Source organism: Danio rerio, chromosome 5, assembly GCF_049306965.1.
Source record: "Danio rerio strain Tuebingen ecotype United States chromosome 5, GRCz12tu, whole genome shotgun sequence".
Classification (NCBI taxonomy): Eukaryota; Metazoa; Chordata; class Actinopteri; order Cypriniformes; family Danionidae; genus Danio; species Danio rerio.
Genome location: NC_133180.1, coordinates 36,045,400 through 36,068,455, shown reverse-complemented (window position 1 = coordinate 36,068,455; position 23,056 = coordinate 36,045,400). Strand labels below are relative to the sequence as shown.

At 34.0% G+C, this 23,056-nt stretch overlaps 1 protein-coding gene across 1 annotated transcript in view; it reads left to right on the top strand.

The window, feature by feature from the left end:
* Positions 1-21,392, top strand: part of ttc33 (tetratricopeptide repeat domain 33) — a 34,484-nt gene extending 13,092 nt beyond the window's left edge. Inside the window, exons 3-5 of the mRNA NM_001002722.1 lie at positions 2,581-2,662; positions 11,451-11,582; positions 20,198-21,392. Coding sequence (NP_001002722.1) covers positions 2,581-2,662; positions 11,451-11,582; positions 20,198-20,566 — 583 coding nt within the window. The 3' untranslated portion in view covers positions 20,567-21,392. The remainder of the gene's footprint in view (positions 1-2,580; positions 2,663-11,450; positions 11,583-20,197) is intronic.
* Positions 21,393-23,056: the final 1,664 nt, after the last annotated feature.

The window sequence follows — 23,056 nt, the reverse complement described above, 5'->3', positions numbered from 1 at the left end:
ATGTTGTACTTGCACAGCTGTATGTTCAGCAGCACTAGCGTCATTTCTGGGTTAATACAGGGAGTTCATTTTGTGAAAAATTACAGGATGTTGGAAAGTCTAAAAATTCTTTATTTTAGTATATTAATATGTTAACAATGTCTGACCTTTATGACAAGCATTTTCAAAAGTGACGGATTTTGAAATTTGAACCTCACACTTTAACCATTAATGACGCAGGTGCAGTAATTGCTTTGGTTTTCTCAGAAAGCTGTATTTTTTGACAAAATCGTCCAGGCACAAAATTTACTTGCAAACTGCTGATCTGTTATTTACACAGTTTATTTTAGTTAACCAGGAATTCAAAACAAGCAGAGAAAAGGAAAGCTGACTTGATAACACTGGTCAGGTGTTTGCTTCCTCAAACCCAGCCTGATTGTTTACAAAATTATATACATAATACTAAAAACATGCTAAGATTCTAAAAACTGTCTGGTTGTTCTTTTGCTTCTTTTATTCGGTTTTAGGGTTTTATTTTAGGAAAAGTTATGACTCATTTCCCCTTTTCCCCAAGAACATTCCTTTGTGTACTATAACATTTATTTTTTTATGACGTAAGCATCTGTAATATTTATCTAAAGGTTAAAGGCAAACAGCTCTAAATTGTACTGCAGTTATAAGAGATTATGTTCTCCTTTTAGTAGTGGTCATTTGTAGTAAAAAAAAAAAACATAAGTTTTTCTTTGACGAGATATTAAAACACATTTATAATATTTTGTAAGTTTTGAGGTCAAAATTATTATCCTCTTTAAGTGTTATTTTTTCCATAGTCTACAAAACAAACCATTGTTAAACAATGACTTGCCAAATTACCCTAACCTGCCTAGTTAACCTAATTAACCTAGTTTAGTCTTTAAATGTCACTTTAAGCTGTAGAAGTGTCTTGAAAAATATCTAGTAAATATAATGTGCTGTCATCATTCATTCATTCATTCATTTTCTTTTCAGCTTAGTCCCTTTATTAAACCGGGGTCACCACAGTTGAATGAACCGCCGACTTATCCAGGATATGTTTTATGTACTGTCATCATGGCAAAGATGAAATAAATCAGTTATTAGAAATGAGTTATTAAAGTTATTATGTTTACAAATGTGTTGAAAAAAATTCTGATTCTATATATATATATATATATTCAATTCAGCTTAAGCTTAAGCAGCTTCACATAAATGGTCATAGCAATTGGAACAGAGTAGTTCAGTTTTTAATGTTTCAGTTCAGTTCAGTTTAGCTCATGCAGTTCAGTGTGGTTTAAAATCATTACTGAGAGTCCAAACACTGAAAAGCAAATTCATCTATGGGTATCTCTACTCTCTCTCTATATATATTGTAAAACCCAACAGTCAACTTTATCAAATGAAATGAGTGCAGTTAACTCAACATTGACTAAAAGTTAATTCTACTCCTTTAAAAAGAGTTTTGAACTCAGTGTTGAAGGTAATGAGTTAATTAAATACCTCATTATGTCAACTTAAATGAATTAAGTTCACAGTACTCGTATAGATTAGTTTTTTAATGGTTTCCTCAAACAGTTTGAGTTGCCTTAACTTATTAGGTTTTACAGGACTCAGTTAGTTTGATTTTTCTTGATTTATATGGTTTTACTGTGCTCAAATTGCTTCATTTATTCAAATGGATTAAGTTCACAGTACTCATTAGGATTAGATTTTTGAACTTAAATGGTTTGCTGCAATCGGTTTCCTCAAATGGTTTGAGTTACCTTAACTTTTGGGGTTTTACAGTGTATACACACACACACACACACACACATTCCCGATCAAAGGTTTGGGGTCAGTAGAATTTTTTAAATGTTTTAAAATAAGCTTATCCTGCCCACCAAAGATGCATTTGTTTAACAACAACAACAACAAAAAATACAGTACAAATTGTATTTTAATAAATATTTTTTGCAAATTTTCACATTTAATAAATCCTGCTTTGATGAACAGAATAATTAAAAAAAAAAAACATGAAAAAAAGACGCCAAATATTGTCACAGTTTAAGTGGTTGTTCACCAAAAAATGAAAAATGCTTTTTATTTACACACTAGGCCATCAAAGATGTTGTCCACCCCCTTCCCTTTTTTTAGTAAAACATTAAAGATGATTTTAAGTTGAAACTGGGAACTAAGTGATTCATAAAAAGCCAAGGGCTTCCAGCAGTTTTAGGGTCAAAAAGAAAAAATATATATACTAGTGTCATATGAAGTGAAACGGATCATTATTTGCAGCATTATTAGCTTTAATCCATAGTGTAACAGATAAACTTTTTGTTTGAGTTTTAGTAAAATATATACATACTTATTTTCCTTTTATTATAACAGATTTATGCATGCTCTATACTGTAGCTATGAGCTGTAATTGCAGATTGATTTCAGGGTTTAAACGAATGAAGTGACCTGCTGCTTCCAGGGATTACATGTATGAAGTATGATACATGTGTTTATGTGTGTTTCCTGTGTGTGAATATGAACAAACTGTAGTTCTTATGTGCAGTGTTGATCTTTTAAATAATTTTTTTTCTTCGTGTGTGCTTGCTGTAGGAACTGGGAGGCATTGAAGAAGTGGGACGAGGCAGTTCAGCTCACACCAGAGGATGCCGTGTTGTATGAGATGAAGTCCCAGGTGAAAACAGAAAGTCACTTAAGTTCACAGACAGTGTTAAATTGATGTTAATGTAAGTGGCAAGTCTGCAATAGTGGAGTATCCTGCAGATGTAGAGACACCCAGCTGTTGTGCTGACACACACTTTGCCTCTCCTCTGCCTTTCTCACTGACTGCTATTTTCAGTTCCTCCTCCCCAAGTTTCACTCTGCAAACTCACTCCTTATCTGTGGCTTTTTAACAGAACATTTTGACATTAGGTTTTTTTTTATTTCCTTCTCCTTTCATCCAGTTGTGTGCGGGTACCGCACAAACTGTATCTCACAGACAGAACACTATGGACATACTGTACCTCTCCTTCACTCTGGATGGATTTATTAATCCTCGAGAACACTGCAGATTTTAAATAGCAGTCCTGAGAATGATGCCTACATCAGCATAAATTAACAGTGCTATTAAGCAGATGCTTTCCTGTGTGTTAGTGTAGGGAATGCCCCACTGGGTTTAAGTGTCTTGCTTAAGAGCACAGTGGTGATCGAAAAGGGTTATTACAGAATGTCTTTAATCCAGCAGTTCATGAGTCACATTTACTTGGAATTAGAGCTGAAGTCCTTATATATATATATATATATAATGTAGCCATCTGTCTACCAATTGCCTATTTGTGAAAACATATGTCCCGCACAATTAAATGTTATAAACAGGCTATCGTGAAGGAACATTTTTTATTTAAGTGCGTGTACATACATCTATACAAGGTTTAACTTAAGTTAAATCATCAAATTAAATTTATGGCATGAACTTTATACAGAAGGCATGTTAAATGCAAGTGTCTGCTTAACAGTCTGCCATATATATTTATATACATACATAATCTTTTCTCTTAAAATATATAAAAAAATATGTGATCATACTCGATGTTATTATTTTTTTAAATGGCTAATGTGTTGTTTAAAGGATATAAAGTAAAACAAAATTACACATGATTTGAGTGTTTTAGGTCATCAAATGAATCTTGTAAATATGTCTGATAAAAGTAGGTAAACTGTTGTTTCGCAAAATTTTTAGTAGCTATATTTAAATGGACAGTTCATGCAACAAAAAGTAATATTTTTCTGCTGAACACAAAAGAAAACATTTTGAAGAATGTTGGAAACTGGTAACCATTAACATCCATACTCGGAAAACAAATTCTATGGAAGTCAGAGGTTACGGTTTTTTTTAATTTTTCGAAATATCCTCCTTTGTGTTCAAAAAAAGATTGAAAAAACAACAATAAGTAAATGATGACAGTTTTTGGATGCACCAAAGATTTCTTAAGAAGTCATTATAAAATATGCTGGTGTCTTCATTTTTTTTGTTCAGAAATTATAAAATTAAGCAGGCACTTATAGAAAAATGTTACAAATGCATTACTTTTAGATTTTCCTCATAACACTTATAGGCAAACTTCATATTTGTCTACAAAGCCATTTTATATTGTAACATTCAGAAAACAAGTCTACAAATGAATAGACACTTTGAAAGATAGACATTTTTTATTTAAAACATCAACAGTGCACCAAAGAATTTGCCTCCCCCTCTGTTGAATGTTGAATGTTGTTTAAAATAATGCCACAACAAACTCGGATGGTGGGTTGTTTCAGCAAAGATCAACATTATAGATCACATTAATATGTTTGCAACTAGTAATGAATAGTAAACCTGTTTTACGATAATGAATGACAGTTTTAAGACCCTGTAATGTACAGGGGAAATAAAAGCAGTTTGACGACCCTCCAGGCAGCATTTAGCATTGACGAGCTGAAGTATTATTTTTAAACAGTAACATTGTACGCGCACTGTTGAAATGTGTTCACTGTTCTAGGCTATATATTACACATTTAAGAATATATTAAAGATCTGATGATCCAATATCTTCATATATCATTATGCTAAAACTAAGGTGAATTACATTGTGTTGGGCATTTAATGAGAACATGTGGGGTCTGATTAGATTCAATATAGCTTTCAGTGTGGGAGTCTTCTAAGAGTCAAACTGTGTGAGAATACATGTCACTAGTCATTTTTGCAGTTAGCTATCAAAAGTTAAAATTGAGCTTTTTAATATCTTGGAATATCTAAAATTTGGCTAGTTTGGATAACGCAAATATCTGAAAGTAATAGTTTACCCTAGGCAAATTTGCTGATCATTTTAATCCGAAATGTAAGAGACGTATTTATTTGTATATAAACAAATTGCATATTGTTGAGTAGGAAAATTAAAAAAGATTTTTAGCTGAAAGTGTGGTTCATGGTGATCCATAAAATAGAAGTTATTGGCTTCCAGCACTTTGAAAGTCCCCCCAAAAATGTAAATAAAATGAAAACCTTTGCAGGAAAAGCAAAAGTAATACCCATGATTTTGATGACTTTGATGATTCATTGAGGTAGCGAAATGCTGTCAGTGTAAAAAAGTAAATAATAGTTTCATCATTATTACCTGTAATCCACACAGCCTCAGTGCTTTGGTCCAAGTTGAAGTCATGCTTCACAAACAAATCTTTCTTCTGAACCTTTTTTTTTAGGGGACTGGATGAACCAGTTCAGATGATTGATGAAACCTTTCTTAGTTTAAGCCAGCATAGAATTATAAGTTACTCAATCTAAACTCACTCTGGACATGCCCAACAGCCTCCCATACTGGAAAAGAACCAATACACCAGCATGTATGATCCTGTGATACTGAGTTTGCACTCTTCAGTTCTACAGCATTCACAAGTGTCTGCTTTTGTACAAATCAAACCCTAACAGTATATATGTCTATTTTTACATGCTCACAACATTTATATAATCCTCACAGACAATCACTGTTCAATTTTGGAATAATTTCAGATCATTTTATTGTTATCATGGCAGAGTTATCAAAGCAGTGGAGGTTTCCGACTTTGATAAGCCAAAGATGCCTATTCATTTCAATCTGCAGATGTCTTTTTGTCTCCTTCTTTTTCCAACCCATTCGCTCATCTTACCTTTAATATCCTGTCTTTTTTTCACTCTCACATGTCCATTATCGACTCCCATGATCTCATCTCGGCTTTAGTTCTGACAGTCAAGATAAGAGTCTGCTTTAAGAATCTGGCCAAGAGTTTTGGTGTTTCTTTTTTTATATTTTTATATTTTATATTTATATATGTTATATTTTTATTTATCTTAAAGCAACACAGAGCATTACAAAAAGCATCAACAACTAAAAAGAGAGAAAATAAAAGGCAAACAAAACAAAAAAAAAGACAAAAGACAGAAAAATGTTTTTAAAACCATTATCGCATCAGTTCCTCCAGTTTTCTACATAGGTTAGCAGTGTTGCACATATTTCTAATTCAGTGGGCACAGGTAATAGGGTGATCTTGCAAACAATGACAGGGCCATACGTTTAAACTGTTGATTTTTGATATTTGACAGATCATTAAAAAAGGGTTTCCAGGTGGCTTTGAAGCCAGAAATGCTATCAGAAAGATTGTGTCTTAGTCTCTCTAAATGTAAAGTGCTAGGGAATTCAGAAAGTCAGGATTTAAAAAGTGTTAATTTTTCCATAGACAAAGATTGTTTTTTTGCTACCACCATACCATATTGGATCATTTTTTGATGACTGAAGACAAGAAGTGATTCAGACCAACCAAAAACAGTGATTGCTGGATCAGGGACGAGGTCACAAGAATAAGCCTTAGAGTAGAATCCAAAAAAGATATCCCTATAGGAGACCTCCGCAGAATCACATTTGTTACAGTTAGAGGAGATGGAGGTGTAGAATTGGTAAAGCTTAACCGAAATGAAGCCGATGTACTACTTTATATTGGATTAGTTGGTGTCTTGAGTTAATAGAACATGTGACCTTGATAGACTTTATCCAGTCCTCATTTGTAATCTGAATGCCCAAATCTATCTCCCAGGAGTCTTATCAAACACAAGGTAGATATGTCAAACTGACCAGTAAAAACATCTTTAAAGTGGGAAATCAAATTAGAGGCTTCAGGAGAGGCAGAAAGTAATATAAATATATCATGTTCAGTGGGAGATAGATGTACGAACAATTTTTCAGCTGTAGAAACAACAACAACAAAAAAACATAGAATTTCTGTTTCAGCTGAGGGAATGTTGCAAAGTCTCTTACAGTAACCATTCCTTTAATAGACCAAATCGAAATAATGGAGTCAGTGATTGATGGCTTAACGGTGTAGTTATAAGCAATAAGTGTGGACAATGTAGTAGATGGCAAGATTATGCTTTCAGGACCTGACACTATATATTAAGAGAGGTGCTAAAGTTTGTGTTGACCACTTTTATGTGGTGCAGGGGCTACGAAAAGCAGAGAGGAAAGATAGTAATTTGTAACACTCTGTCAAAGGCAAGTCAAGATGGAATGTCGTCTGCAGATATTTTGGTGTTTCTGATTATCATTTTCATGTATTTGACTACTGTATTTGGAAGTGGATTTCACTCTCAATAGTTATGTAACCCTGTATAGTAGTTTTTTTTTACTTGTCTATTTAGATAAGAGACTGATTTAGACTAGAAATTCATTATTTCTTTGCTATATGCAATGTAAACAAGAATTTCTCAAGAATTGACATCGGTTGCATCACCTGAATGTCGAAGTTGTTTGAATTTGCTGAATGACAAATTCTTGGTCATATCTTCATGAGAATGTTTGTGTACGTGCCCGTACACACACACACGCACACTTTTTGTAAACTTTTTTTATTCGTCTCCAACTACACTTTATTTTCGTCTTACTCCTCCCTGTACTTCCTCTTTTTTTGTTACGTTGTTTTTTCACTCTATCATTGCACAGTTTTTAAAACTATTCTTTCGTTGCTCTTCATCTTATCTTTGGCAAAGTGTCCAGTCTTTGATGTCTCCATGTCTATTGCAGTGTTATTTTTCATGGCACAGATGAGTATGTGTGAAATGACAAGTTGGAATATTTGCACCTTTCAAATGATTGATTTCCTGATTACATTTTTCATCAAAGCAAAAGCGGCCTCATCAAGCACTCTCATTCTGAGGTGTAACACTGTGTGTGGGTGTAAACTAAAAAAACATGATAAAACCGTAATCAAATAGTATATGTGAAATACAAAGTACATCTGGAAATAGTTTTTTTCCTAAAAAGGGGAAGTCAGAAGAAATTGACAAAAAAAAAATCATGGTGTTACAGCCCTAATATGTAAGATAAGTCAGAAAGCCATTAGAACAGTCTTGTTTTGCAGATGTATGTACATACATTATCCTAAATGTTTCAAAGAATGTTAAATTCCAATAAGTAAGGGATAATCATTGACTTGCACTGAAGCATTTCAATGAATTTAATGCACTCCCTCTAGCCAATAACAGTCAAGAATTTTAACAGACCACAGAATAAGCAATTTAGACTTTTAAAATTTTTAGTAGACTGCACAGAGCAGCATTATAACAGAACTAAATACCATGAATAGAATAACTGGAAGTGGTTGATTGTGGCATAATAAAAGCTCTGCTGCTTGCAATTGTTTAGGCAGATTGATTTTGCTTTTATGGCTTTTTCCCTTACATGGATTGTCATTCATTCATTCATTCATTCATTCATTCATTCATTCATTCACTTTCTTTTCAGCTTAGTCCCTTTATTAATCCGGTGTCACCACAGCTGATTGAACCGCCAACTTATCCAGTAAATGTTTACGCAGTGGATGCCCTTCCAGCTGCAACCCATCTCTGGGAAACATCCATTCACACTCATACACTTCGGACAATTTAGCCTACCCAATTCACCTGTACCACATGTCTTTTGGCTGTGGGGGAAACCGGAGCATCCGGAGGAAACCCACGTGAACGCAGTGAGAACATGCAAACTCCACACAGAAACACCGTCACCCAGCCGAGGCTCGAACCAGCGACCTTCTTGCTGTGAGGCGACAGCACTACCTACTGCGCCATCCACAACCATGAAAAGTTTTTAATATTGAGTTTTGAACATGATTTTTGCACGAGTCATTTAATGAGTATGACAACTCCCATGATTCCACACTCAGCTTTATTTAAGCTGTAGTTCTAGTTGGTAGTTCTAGGTAGACATAATCATAACACTTTTGTGTTTTGTCATTTTAATCAAATTACAACATTAGAAGGAAATATACACATATTTAGTCAGGGAATAAGAGCTATCTGTGATTTATTTCAACAAAGCTTTTAAAGTGCAAAAATTAAAAACTCTCAAAATGACTGCCTCAGTTGTTCTGGTGTCAAGAGCGAAATCTGTTATACCAAATACTGCTTTCATCTGTGAAAGTAAAATGAAGTGATCCACCGTGTCAAAGGCCGCACTAAGGTCAAGAAGAATCATAATTGATAGGCAGCCACCATACGCAGCAAGGAGCAGACCATTTGTTACTGTACTGTGAAATTTGTTATTGCCTTATTGGAGATGTTCAAACAGATTAATTAATTGTGAAAATATGTGTGCATTTGTTGCATAGATAATTATTATTATTATTTTTGTTGTTGTTATTGTTGTTATTATTAATTATTGACTATTGAATATTAGCTTGTTTATTTGCATTTTATTATGATTTTTTATAATCTTTTTCCAATTATTAAACTCAACCTCTGCAACTCGTACTAACTAATAAGATGTAAATTGTGTGTTCATCGAGTCAAAAGTAAACAACACAGTAAAGTTATATATATGGCATATTTCTCTCAAGGTTGGCATTACCTTTAAATTCATTTGCTGTTGTACTGTACACCTAATGTGCAGTTTTTGCTTTTATTTATATTGATTTACACCTGCTCTAACAGCTTACTGCCAACATGAAATTGTCTAGTCAGTCCATTTTAATTGAAAAAAAAAATCCCTGGAACGTACATAATGTTATTATGACTTCCGAACTTCTGAGTGGGAATTTCCCAGAAGTACTTGAGCAGAGCATCGGTCAATGCTGGTCGCAATTACAAGATCTGGCTGTCCTCGTTTTGCCCTTCTTATAAACTAAACCAGTGACCTTTCCCTGGCTGGATGATTGTATGAGGAGAGTCACCTGAATACACTGAGAAGAGAATGATTGAGTGTCTCTCATTAGTAACTTGATCGTATTGGAGCAGTTGGCCAGCGCTGGTCTTATAGACTTTGCATAAAGTTTATTTTCCACACCTGTTCAGGCAGCGATGCTCATCTGAACTTGTGAATTTAACATTTCTAAAAAGCAAACCTGCTGGCAAAATTACAGTCTAGCTTTGTCCTTCAACTGCTGTTACTCCGGCAACACCTTCATTGTATAAAGCTGCTATTTACTTTAATTATTATGCTGACCTGACTTTAAAGGCTTTAAAGTAAATAAAGCGCCATAATGAAAACGTCTGTGATGCTCGATCTATGCTGTGTCCACGTAGTGCAGTATTCACTCCCTCATGTTGTTTTGCTCTTATGACCTGAGTGGATACTACTTTGCGATAACACTTTATTGCTGTTTAAAATAAAATGTCAAATAAATGACCACAACTTGGGAGTTGATGTAACTGAGTAAATATGGACGGAGTTGCTCAATTTGTAGGTCAAACTTGAAGGCTCATTAACCATGTGTTACTTCAAGAATACCGATTATTTGAAGAGGCGTTTTTTGTTTGTTCTTCTGTATTGAATAAATCACACCCAATCATACCTTTGTGGGGTCAGTTCAGGCCAAAATGAAAATTCTGTCATTATTTTCTTACCCTCATGTCATTCTAAAACCATGAAATTCATTAATCTAACAGTATTGAAGAGGTTTTTAATCAAATCTAAGAGATCAGACCAAAACTCTGATACTTTAACATGTTATTCTATATTTAAAGAATGTTGTGGTTTAGTCTATTTGTTGATCATTTGTTTAATTATCACCTCTTTTAAGAAATATGGAACCTTTCATTGTTATGCAGATGCAACCCAGCTTGTATTTGTCTATTATATTCTTCCCTCTTCTTCTCTTTTGGGCTCAGTAGAAGAAATAAAATACCTGTTTTTTTTTTAGTTTTCTTCAGTTGAATAGTAAGACTAAGGTTCTCTTTGTGTTAAACGCAATCTGACAAAACCAAGGTTATTATAGTTTCTTTTTTATATATACTTTTTTTTAAATTTGCAGTATACAGTCCAATTTAGATTTTGGTTTGTTTCCTTATTAGTTTTGTTAGTTTTAGTTTAGTGTTTTTATTTTTTTTAATAACATTTTTATTTAGTTTTCATTTGTTCACTTTAGTAGAGTTCACACACCATGTCTAGTGTCCAAACCAAAGCAAATTTAGTGTTTGAACAGCTTAACTTTTGTGCAAACAGAAGAGTATGTGTGATACAAAAAATAATTGTTTGAACAACTCTAAATTCAAAACCATACAAATGCAATAAATAAAAATATTAATTTCAGACAAATCTCTTCATATTAAGATAATATTGTATTGGTAGTTAAACTTTGTTAATCATTATTTTATTGAAAATGTTTTTTACAGATTTCTGCTTAAGCCTGAGGATCAACCATGTTTGATATTTTCATTTGAACCATTTTTAGATCATATTGTTCCTAAATTTTTTAATCTTACAAAAATGTAAAAAGCATTTAATGTGTCTCCTTGCAACAATGTGCAAGTTCAGAATGAATAGAAAGTCAGGTAGTTTGTGATGCTTAATAATTCATCATTTGACACCACTTTTCCCTGTTAATATTTAGCAAGCATATGATTCATGTCATGTAGTATGTATATTCCTATGAAAGAACTGAAAAAAATCTGGATCTTTAATCTTTTGATATGTAATCCTTAGGTGTTGATCACCCTTGGAGAGGTGTTTCTGGCAGTGCAGTCTGCAGAGATGGCCACCAGACTCCGCCCCATTTGGTGGGAGGCGTGGCAAACCCTGGGCCGTGCTCAGCTAAGTCTTGGAGAAGTGGAACTAGTAAGTAGATTTTATATAGTGATCGAATTATAAGTAAATGGTTAAATACCACCCAAATATTACCAGCTCCTATTATATAAATCATAGAAACTACAGCAACATTAACTGTCATTTTGTACCAAGTTATGTTTGCAAAAGTAGTACTTTGTCAATGGGTTCTCAATTTTTAGCAGCACTTGTGTTCCTAATTAAAATGAAAATTTTAGTGAACTTTATACATTTAATGGGATATATTAGTAATTAAGTCAGTCTAAAAAAGCTTAGAAATGCAAAATGACATGTATGTGAATTGAAGCAATGTTTTTTTTCTTTCTAAAATAACATCTTTAGGATGGTGTTTTGACAAGATATTATACATAGACCAGTAAGAATGAACTAAAACCTTTAGAATGTGAAAAAATACTTACAGTACATGGTTTGTCTATAATAATTGTGCACTGTGTGCAAAAATTACGTTATTGGGAAAAACTCATATTCAGCATGATATTCAGTATTTGCTACAGCCTTCTAAAAAGTCATTTATTTATTGTTGATAACTTTTTAGTCCATAGAGCCACATAGGTCAATGTCCAGCAAATCTCAAACTTACAATTAACTTTATCGAAATTAACTCAAAATCGGAAAAGTAAAAATTCATTTCAGCCTAACACAAGCCAATAAAACACATTGCTACTTTTTTGGGCATTTCACTTGTTGAAAATCTATGAAACTAAACTGTTATTATTGTATTGTACATTAATATGCAACCGTAAGATAAAAAGATGAGGACGTCTTGCGGAAAAAAAAAAACGTTTTATTCCAGAATAGTAGTAACAAAATGAAGAGTACGTCGGATTCAGTGTAGTTACTTGGAATGAATCCTGATCATCCTCAGTTTAAAGATTTTATACCAGGGGTGCCTAAACTCAGTCCTGGAGGGCCCGCGTCCTGGCACAAGTTTAGTTCCAACCCCAATCAGTCACACCTGGCCTAGCTAATGAAGCTCTTACTAGGCTTTAAAGAAACATCCTTGCATGTGTGTTGAGGCAAGTTGGAGCTAAAATCTGCAGGACACCGACCCCCCAGGTCCGAGTTTGGACAGCCCTGTTTTATTCTGTTTCTTCCCGCTTAACTTGTTAATAAGGTTTTGCTTTGAATGCAAACGAAGGGATATCAATCCCAGACCTTTCAGTAGACCTGCCCAATATGTTAATAAGGTTTCACTTTGATTGTAAATTGAGAATAACAATAAAAGTGATACTGTTCCCAAATCTTTGGTAGACCTTTAAGTGGAAACACCAACTGTTATGGTAAATGAGGTTGAACAGAATTTCTTTTTGGTCAGCATATGGTTTGTGTTGGGTCTAGGGTTGTAACGGTATGAATTTTTCACGGTATGATAATCGTCTAAAACAATACCACGGTTTGACGGTTTCGCGGTATACGGTATGTTACAAATGTTACAAAATAATAGAACAGTGAAGCAAATTTGACTTTTTCCAAATAATATATTTTTAGTTCCTATAAACAACACCACTTACAATGAACAAATAAAAATAAGAAAATAATAAATAATGTGTCAAAGTCCAAATAAAGTCCAAATAAACATGGTGCAAATCCTCAGTAAAAAATAGATATAAATATTTACTATACTATAAATAGTTACATAACGAAACTAGATTCAATATGGAACATCCTTAGGTTTTATGTGCCAGCATGGATATGGTTGTCTATCGATATGGATTTGGATATGGTTGTCTGCAATGCAGACAAACAGCTGCATCTTCATTTGCGTCTTTTGAAAACAGCAAGAGCAGCAGTTCGTCTTTGCTGTGTCACTGTTTTGTCATGTTTCTGTGCTGCTGTGCATGCAAAAGTACTTAGTATGAGAATTATTTCATCCAAACTTTCTCATTCTCAATCTCTCATTCCGTGTTGTTCAAAAAGCTTGGTCCACAAACAAAAGCGAAACCTATGCTTATTGGTTGTGATATAGCGAGTTTGAAGCAATCTGGGCATGGAGGAGGGACAATGCATCAATGTATCATGTCTGATTTGTCCGGAGACACAGTGACGAGCGTTTCTTTGTCAAATCAGCGTTGTCAAATGTTGATGACGTAACCGCACTGATTCCGGAGCCTCTGAAAGTCCGCGAATGTTATGTGATACAGCACTGGAAAGCTGAGATTCTCTTCTTTATGCCAATCTTTGAATTGTATGAATCGGATCAGCGGATCAAAAGTTATTAAACATTTAAGAGCAATACTTATTTTTAGCCGCGGGCGGCTGTCTCGATCTTTAAGGGTTAAAACCGTTGATATGCAATTGTTCATGGTATGATAATCGTGCACGTTCAAATCGTGGTAAACCGTCATACCGGTATATTGTTACAACCCTAGTTGGGTCACTGTCGCTCCCATGCTGCAAGAAGTGAATTATAACTCCAAAGGCATTATTTAAATACTTAAAAACTTCACTTGAGGTACTCTGCTCTCTGTGATAATTAAGCTCTTTGTTAAGAAAGGAGGATAGAATACACTTGTGAAATGAAGTAGAGGTTGGATAAAGGCAGACTAATTTCCTACACACAACAATTGTATTTCTATTATGGTCCATGAGTTCCAATTAGGTCTGTCTCACCCTTGTCCCTGAATATTTTTTCAGAGTTGTAAATCCAGCTGAAATGGTCACACCTAAATCAGCTTTATGAACAGCTGGCCTTGGTAGTCAATTTATTAGCTGATGAGCTCTTTCCACACAGCAAAGCATCTTTTCTATCATCTCTCAGCCGCCTTCCCTCCATGTTATGGTGCTTGTGTCCTTGCCAGGCAGTTAAAAGGTGAATGAGTAGTCTGCTGCCATTTATCCATCAGTCACATCAGGTGTCATTGTGATGAAGTGTGTAGTTCAGTACATCCTAACCCAGAAGCATGGAAGATTACTTGAGGTGGAACAGCGCCACACCTTACTTGCCCAAACCTGTGTGTGATTGAGTGCATTAGACAGACAAGCATAATGAAAGAAAACCTTGCAGATCCTGCAGTTCTCCGACTAGTGACTACTTGTGTCTATTGTAATCTAAACACTCATTGCACACACCGAGCTTGACATCCTGGCTTGACTTTGACTAAATACTTTACTATTTTGGGCTGAGCATGCCATGTCAAGTCACTTACCAAGAGAATAATAACCTAAGGATGCGATTGGAATGTTGAGATTAATGTTTATGTATTTTTTTCAGAGGGTTTTGTATGATCATGGGACACGTTTAGAACTGCTGCTTTTATAATTGACTGTTTGATAGGTCTCGCCTAAAACATTTTGACAGCTTCTTCAAAATGTCTAAAACTAGGGATAACGTAGCTTCTGTTTATTTTTTAATGAACATATTTTTTCCTCTCTTTATTTTTTAATATCTTTAATTCATTTCACATACTTTTCAGAATTTTTCAAGCTTCATTAATGTTCATTTAACGTAAACTCAACATAATTTCTGCATTATCAATTGTGATAAGTTTTATGTACTGGATATTACAGTTCAATATATTAAGTTAATGAGTTGTTGAAAGGTTTAGAAATGTGCTGATAATTTGTAATCTCTTTTAAATTAGGTCTGTGTTTTTGTTTGGTTTCCCTCAAATCTGATTCATAGTACCGCTTTTAATCATGTTTTTGTGTAATTGATGTAAAGTAAATGTTATCGTATGCAGTTCCTTCCATCCCAAATAAGATTAATATCCTATTAACTGTACCACATTATGAACACATTTTACTGAAACATCATGCTGTTCCTGGAAAACTCCATTTCCAGTGGAACATTCTGTAAAGTTTGAGCAAAAGTGAAAAAGTTTTTCCCCAATATAATTGTTTATTTTAAGCAATAATGCAATTGTTTTTATTTATTTATTTATTAAATAAACTTTTTTTAATGTTTATTCATTCACGTTTAAAGGAAGGAACAAGAGCACGTAATGAGTTCTAGAGGGGTTTAAGCTGAATACTTCTTTATTATCTCCACTTGTTTTTGGAAATACCCAGGATCTTTTTTGTAGTCCTAATCACAAGATTTGCTGTTCACATGTTTTGCTCACACTGCTTCCAAAATATATCAGCTATCAGGTTTAGTCTTGCTTATTACTTGAGGATGTTTCATTAAAAATAAATGTATTGAAGATATTAGGCCAGTGTACAGTGAATTTAATTAAAGTGTAGCATCTCATTTGCTGACTTTGTTTGCATTAGAACAGTTTGGTATGGTTACTGTTGTTTCTCCTCTGAGCCTGGAACGGGGCGGCATGATTGCAAACCGTTGGACAACCTTGCTAAACTGTGCCGATAGATTCTGTGTGTTGACGTTGCGGCTCTGTTGCCAAGCTACCACAGGTAGTTTAGCAAAGGCGCACTAGTCATCAGATATCCACAAGTAAACTACACTACACTTAATATTAAAAAACTAAACGATACAGTTTGAAAACATTTTTGCAAGCATAGAGCAGTCTCTGCCAGAGAAGGGAATCACTGGACTACCACATTCTTTTGAACAAATTTTGTTTATTAAAGTTGTTATTTCATTGACTTGAATATAATAAGCCATGTATGATATAAATGTTAATCCGTCATCAAAAATCTTAAAATAATAAATTAGCCCTATTGTTTTGTATGTGGCTAGCTTAATTGCATACAATCACGATGCTATCTTGTTGAAAAAAATATATAAATGTTAGCTTGCGATAACTAGGAAAATTAAGCTTTGGTAACTAAAAAATTAAGTTTCAGTAAGAAGACCATTTAGGTTGAGGTAACTAGTTAAACTTAAGTTGCGGTAACTAGGCGGTGTGTAGCAGCTGTTGAAGGTGCATTCACTACAGAGAAATTAGGGCTTCAGCAACTGTCACTCATAGCAGTTGCTATGGTTACTACTAATGTTTAGGGGAACTGCATTTATTTCGGTGATCACAACCAAAGCCAGTAGATAAGCCAGAAATCATTAATAAAAAAGATTTAACAGCTAATGCTAACGCTAGTATATGAGGAAGGAGCCCAGAGGGCGATTTGTTTTCATGGAAGTCAATGGATGAGAGGCATTACTAAGAGAAATAAAAAGCTTTTGTCACAAAATAACTTATCATTTATTCAATCAAAAGCCTGTCCACTAATCTTCAACATGTTTTACACTAAACAACAAGTTCATGGGTAATCATATGTAAAATATGTAAAAAATTACATTTTTATTTTTTAAGAGAAGGGTAGTAAATGCTGCGTCAGCTATGTCTGTGAACACTGATCCGTGCTGTTAATGCTGTTACATGATTGGCTGAGGTGCCTCGTGGAATCCATGTTAAACGTTACAAATTTTTCAACAGTGAGTAATACCAAAGACTATAGAAAACACAAGACGTGTCACTCATATAATTTTGAAAGGGGAAAAGTGTAACGGCCAATATGGCGGAAAAGGCCAACCCTTCTAGTACCGGAGACAATCGTCGATCACTATAGACTGACCATTCTTCAGGGAAGGGGCTTGATACAGAGTCCAATCTGAGTTTCTGCAGGTTTTGTGTCATTCAATCGTTTAGAAATAAAACTTATGAGACAGTTGTTGTTTAATTTTATTGGTGCTTCCTAATATAAAATTTAATCCTGAACGTGTCAAGCAATTTTGGAGAATTTGATGTTTCCCCATTCAGACAGAATCCCCGAGCTACTGCATGAGAGGTGTTTCAAAGATGGCCACCAAGTGGAATGACTTGGCTTAAAGGGACTTTGGTAATACACAGATTTTCATCTCTGTCAAAACGGACCTACTTGTGAATTTCAACAAATTTAGTACACACCCTGTAACAGACTGTGGTGCTGTTGTTATAGACACATGTATATGTCATTTAACTTTGTTGTGTGGACAAAAAACATCTTGTAGGGTTCAGCACTTTTGAGTTGATTGTGTTAGTCACTAACAGTGGTGCAGGTCCAATAAATCTGTAGCATGACTTCAGCACAACTGTTAAAGTCATCTCTGTTAAATCAATCAGGAATCAGGAGGAGGAAAGGTCTTCTGAAAGCATCACATAGCTTTATTCCTCATTAAAGCTTTGCTTTTTGACAAGGGCTGGATTCTTGGTTTCAGGCTCACACTGGCTCTGATATTCCCCTTTTCTCAGGCTGATACATGATCTAGTGTTTCTGCTGAAGGAGTCGATCATTACTTTGTAGATTGTTGAGTCAGTAGGGCAATTATAAAGGTAAAATGCACCACTAAATCCTATTTACGAGTTCATTGTTTTCCAAGAGGATAAAGAGAGAGTAAATATAGTTTTTTTGTCTTTCATGCCGTTGTCCCCTGGGTAACATGAACATGGTGACTGATTCACAGCAGGAACTTTAGAGCTCATACAGAAGTAAATGAACATGTGGTATTGAAGTTCTCTATAGACTGAATGACCTCTTCAGTGCTGAAGCAGCTGTAATACTGTTTGCACATTGAAAGCCATTTGTTTTTTCTCAGTGACAATCATTTTAATATTGAGTGTATAATACATCTGTGACACATCTCACACATGTAGTAGTTCAGGGAAGAATGTGTTGATGTTGCATTCTTAAAATTGTGGTTTGGAGCTGCTATTATTGTATGGAAGCATGGATGTTGTGATTTGTTAAGGCTTATCATCTATCCACATTTAGTTTTATTAGGCTGAAACCACATGCCTTTTACTTTTTAAACCTTTTTTTGAAGTGGGTTTTGGGGATGAAACGGGAAATGACTTACTTGTGTAATTTGCATTGTTTAAGTGGATTTTCATTAGTTCCAGTGGGCTTCAGAGCTTTTTTTATCTTCTAAAACGAGCAAGGAGCTCATTTGGTTTGTATGAGGAACAAACATCTGTTCATGTTCAATTTGGAGCGTACAGTATGTGCTCTCATTAAATGCATGTTGCATTTTAGTTAAACACAGTGGAGAAGACCATTTGCATTCTGTTTGTCATTGCTTTTGGTAATTTCAGTAGCCACAGGCAGATTTTTTCGTCTGACCTTATTGCATTTAAATGCATTTCTGGGAGTTTCCGTTTAACACAGAATTTACACAAGAATATTTCAATAAATCATCCAAGGTGATTTATTAAAGTTTGCGGTATATACACCAAATACACACACAAACTCACACAACACTATTTTTGTGCCTGTCTTAGATTAGACTCAATTTATCATTATGAGCGTTGCTTGTCTGTGACCCCATTTGCATCTGAAGATCACTCGCAAAACTTTCCACTCCCTTCAGTGGTTTTATAGGATTACAGTCTTGCGTCCTGTTTTATACATCTGGCCCACATTGTTTAAAGTGATTTAAAAATGGTGGATCATTCCATTTTACTTTCACAGATGAAAGCAGTATTTGATATTAAAGATATCGCTCTTGACACTAGAACAACAGAGTCGGTAAAATGCAGTTTTATTTCTTAGTAAAACCTAGTTTGTCTCCTTGAGATTGCAGTAAGATTAAAAAGGTTTAATTAAAAGCTTATAAAGTTATGTGTGTTAAGTTTGGTTGGTGGAAGGGTTAGGGTAGAACAGAATTTATTTATTTTTATTATTTTTATTTATTTAGCATATTTTTCTGTTGAAGCTTAACTTTGTTTTAAAAAATTAGGTTTATTGTACTATTATAAATAAAAAAGTATCATTTCTATTATATTTGTATACATTTATCTATATATTACTATCTATGTATTTTATTTAACTTTCTTCTGTAAGAATATTTTACATTAATAAACAAACGTAACTTTAAATATATTCATGCAAGACATTTCTTTTCGTTTGAGAAATCTTGAATGTTTTTTATTACTTACTCAAAATCCAGACAAAAAAAATCATTATTAATGTTAAGCTGTATTCAGCATTATTAGTAATAAGACATATTTCTTCAGAAAAGATCATTTTAGAATGACATCTGAATGATCATGTGGCACTGAAGACATTCTGAAAAAAAATTAATTAACAAATTAATTAATACATTTTAAAAATGAAGAGATAAAACAAATTAAATTTGAAGTGAACTGGAAGTTGCGGCAGACATATCAACATGATGTATTTCCAATTTAAATGGAATATTAAGTAGTGGGAAGAGTTCCTATTTTACAGTCCTCTGATCTTTCATTTCCTCAACAGTTAGAGGGGTGTGTCTATTTCACCCAAGCCATCAAACTGACATCATCAGAGGACTGTCATTCCAGAGTCAAAGCAAATGGTTGGATTTTAATTTAAAAATGACCAAACCAAACAATTTTGTTTATTCAGCCTATTAACCTGCGTTGCTTAATTGTTCACATTACAATGTACAATACTCTAGCAAAATACATATTGTTAATTTTGATTTCATGTAGACTTGTAAATAATGGTTGTATTCTTTATATAAATAAGGCATAACATGAATGGGAGCATACCATAGTAATTTTTAAAAGATTTTTACAAACCCCAAACCTTTTAAATCTACAGTAGTCCACATTTGAAGCGGGATCAACTTTCATCTTGTCTTAAGACAATTTTGAAAAACTTTTAAGATCCATATCAATGTTGACTACTGTATGTGCATCCTGTTTCCCCTTTTTGAACATGTTTACTATTCCCTATCTGTTTTGTTCCAGGCTGTACGGTCTTTCCAAGTGGCGCTGCACCTGCATCCGTCTGAGCGTCCTCTCTGGGAGGAAGACCTCAACTGGGCTTTAAAGCTCCGAGAGAACCAGCAATCTCTCCGTGAAAAAGCGTCCCAGGTAGATGAAGCCCGAAGGCTCCTTGTGGAAGCTCCCGAGTTAAAAGGCGATTATGATTTTGAAAGCGATGAAGTGATTGAGGCTTGCTCCGCCATGGCTGATAGGCAGAAGCAATATGAGGACTTGAAGAAAAAGGCTGTAGTTGTGGATGCACACGGGGAGGCCAAAGAGATGCTTGTTGAAGGGGATGACAATCCAACTTCCTCCTCACAGAGTGTTTTAATCAAAGCACGAGGACTCTAAGGGAAATGGAAGCTGTTTTTGTGTCGTCTCCTCATTGTATATTATCCCATATGATTTATTTAAATGGAAAGTTCACCCAAAAATGAAAACATACTCACCCTCTCAAGTGGATCCTACTGTAACATTTATGAGTTTCCTTTTGAAGATATGAGATATTTTAAAGAATGCCTTTTCATAGGTGGAAAAACAAATACTATAGAGGTCAGTTGCTACATACAGTACTCAACATTCGAAGTGAATCAAAAACGTTTTTCAAAATTGTCCTAGCACAGAAATGTGTGCTGTTTAATAGTTTTAGGACAACTTTGGTGAAATGTGGTGATCCACTTCAAATGTTGATTGCTGTTTATCAAAATAAAATTTAAATGACTGTGCTGTTTAATAAAGTTCTCATTCCTAGAAAATTTGTACAGTACACTGAAAAAATATGTCTGCAAAATAGTTGCAAACAGTTTATATGGGTTATAATTAGTATAATGTTTAACTTAATTAGTATGTTTAAATCCAAGGAATCATCTATGAATATTTTTGAATAATTTTTTTCAGTTTAAGCACCAGATTTTCAAGATAATCAAGTTCGTTGAAATCACTTTCATTTCTCCAGCAGGAATATAAACTCATTTCTTTTACTGAAGCATTTTGTGGTTATTGGATTTAGTTTTGATGGTGCTATCCATTGGTTTTTTTAAGATATCAAAATGGCAAAGCAATCTCTACTTAATGTGCCACCTTGATTAGAAATGCCATCTATCCCAATCAGCTTTGTCTCCATGTGAGATGTGTGTTCTCTAGGAATGTACTAAAATAAAAAATCTGGGTTGAGGCTGAAAATTGTAAATGCTGTTGACCAAAAATCGGAACTGCAAATTAATATTGATTTATTATACAGGGTGGGCCGTTTATATGGGTACACCTCAAAAAAAACTTATTGGGAATTTCAAGAAAAACAATGTTGTGCTTGGTTTTAATGTAACTAGATATATATAAAATGTGTATGTGTGTGTGTGCGTGTGTGTGTGTATATATATAATAATATATATAGATTTAACAAATTGAAATCAATAACTTAAATTATACACATTAAAAAAACACAAGCAAAAAAAAAAGGCTTTTTATTGACTGTGACATAAAATGGGGCCGAAACAATACAGTGGACTCAATTATTAGAACCCTTAGCATATTTTACAGTTTTTATTTTTCATTGAATTGGTCTTTGCTAATAAACAAAGTCTTCAATATGCACTATAATTAGATTTAGGTTGCTTTGCTTACTAAAAACAAACTATGCCTATTTCACTGTAAGTGTCACACAATCATGTTCCTTCACAGAAGTAGCCAAATTACTTGTGTAATCATTGTCAGGCACGGGAAACGTTAGTGTTGAAGTTCTCAGGAAATATAATGACACTGTGCCAGAGAGATGCTGTAATTGCTGACAACGGTGGACATATCAAATGCTACTGTTAAAAATGAAAAAAAAAAAAAAAAAAACTAGTATGACTCACTTACCTCTGATATTTGTTGTGCTCAGTCAGAGCAACCATCTGCACGTTTTATTACATTATAAAATGAAATCATGTTTTGGAGGCAGTAGAAGTCGGTATCTTCTTATCTGAGGTATTCTCATAACTTTGACCACCACTTTATTAATAATCATTATCCCCAGTCATTTTAAGCATTTTTTTGGCAGTTGAAAGTTCAGTCCATCTCTGTTGGTCTCACTTTGGGACAATCTACGGAGCTTGGGAGAAGAGCATGATGCACACACTTCCTTTGTTAACGATTTACAGAGTTTTGGTGTTTAGTTAGTGATACTAAGAAATGAAGTTGCTGTTAGGGAATGATGTTATCCATTCACTTTTATTTATCCTAAATGCATAGTGGGAAATAGCCTTTTAATTTACTTTATTATAATGTTTTTTTCTTTTGTTTTTATTTTATTTAGTTATAACTTTTTCTTTGTTTCAGCTAGCAGAATGATTTTTGGTGAGAAATCTTATTTTGATACATATTTTGAGAAAATGCTTTGAATAAAAAAAAACCCTCAAAGATACACTCTGGGCAAATGTACTACCATTTTTTATGTTAGAGATTAAACTATGCACTGAAATAAACTGCTGTAAAATACATCATATATATATATATATATATATATATATATATATATATATATATATATATATATATATATATATATTTATATAAACTTTTTTTTGCACAAACCTGTTAATCAACCTCAGTCTGGATCAAAACTACTAAATTGAGATTTTAATTGTTTAATTGGCAAATTTATAAATAATGTCACTAATTTGATGAAAAAAACGCACAAAAGGATGTGGACATGTGGACTGTATTTTTTTTTTTAACCTTTTATCAAAGTCTTGGGCATGGGCAACAATGTTGCCTTTGATGCATTGTTTTTTATTAATTAAAAAATTTTCTCCCTTATTTACTGTTGGTGGCTGTTTTTGCCCCATTGGCTTTCATTAG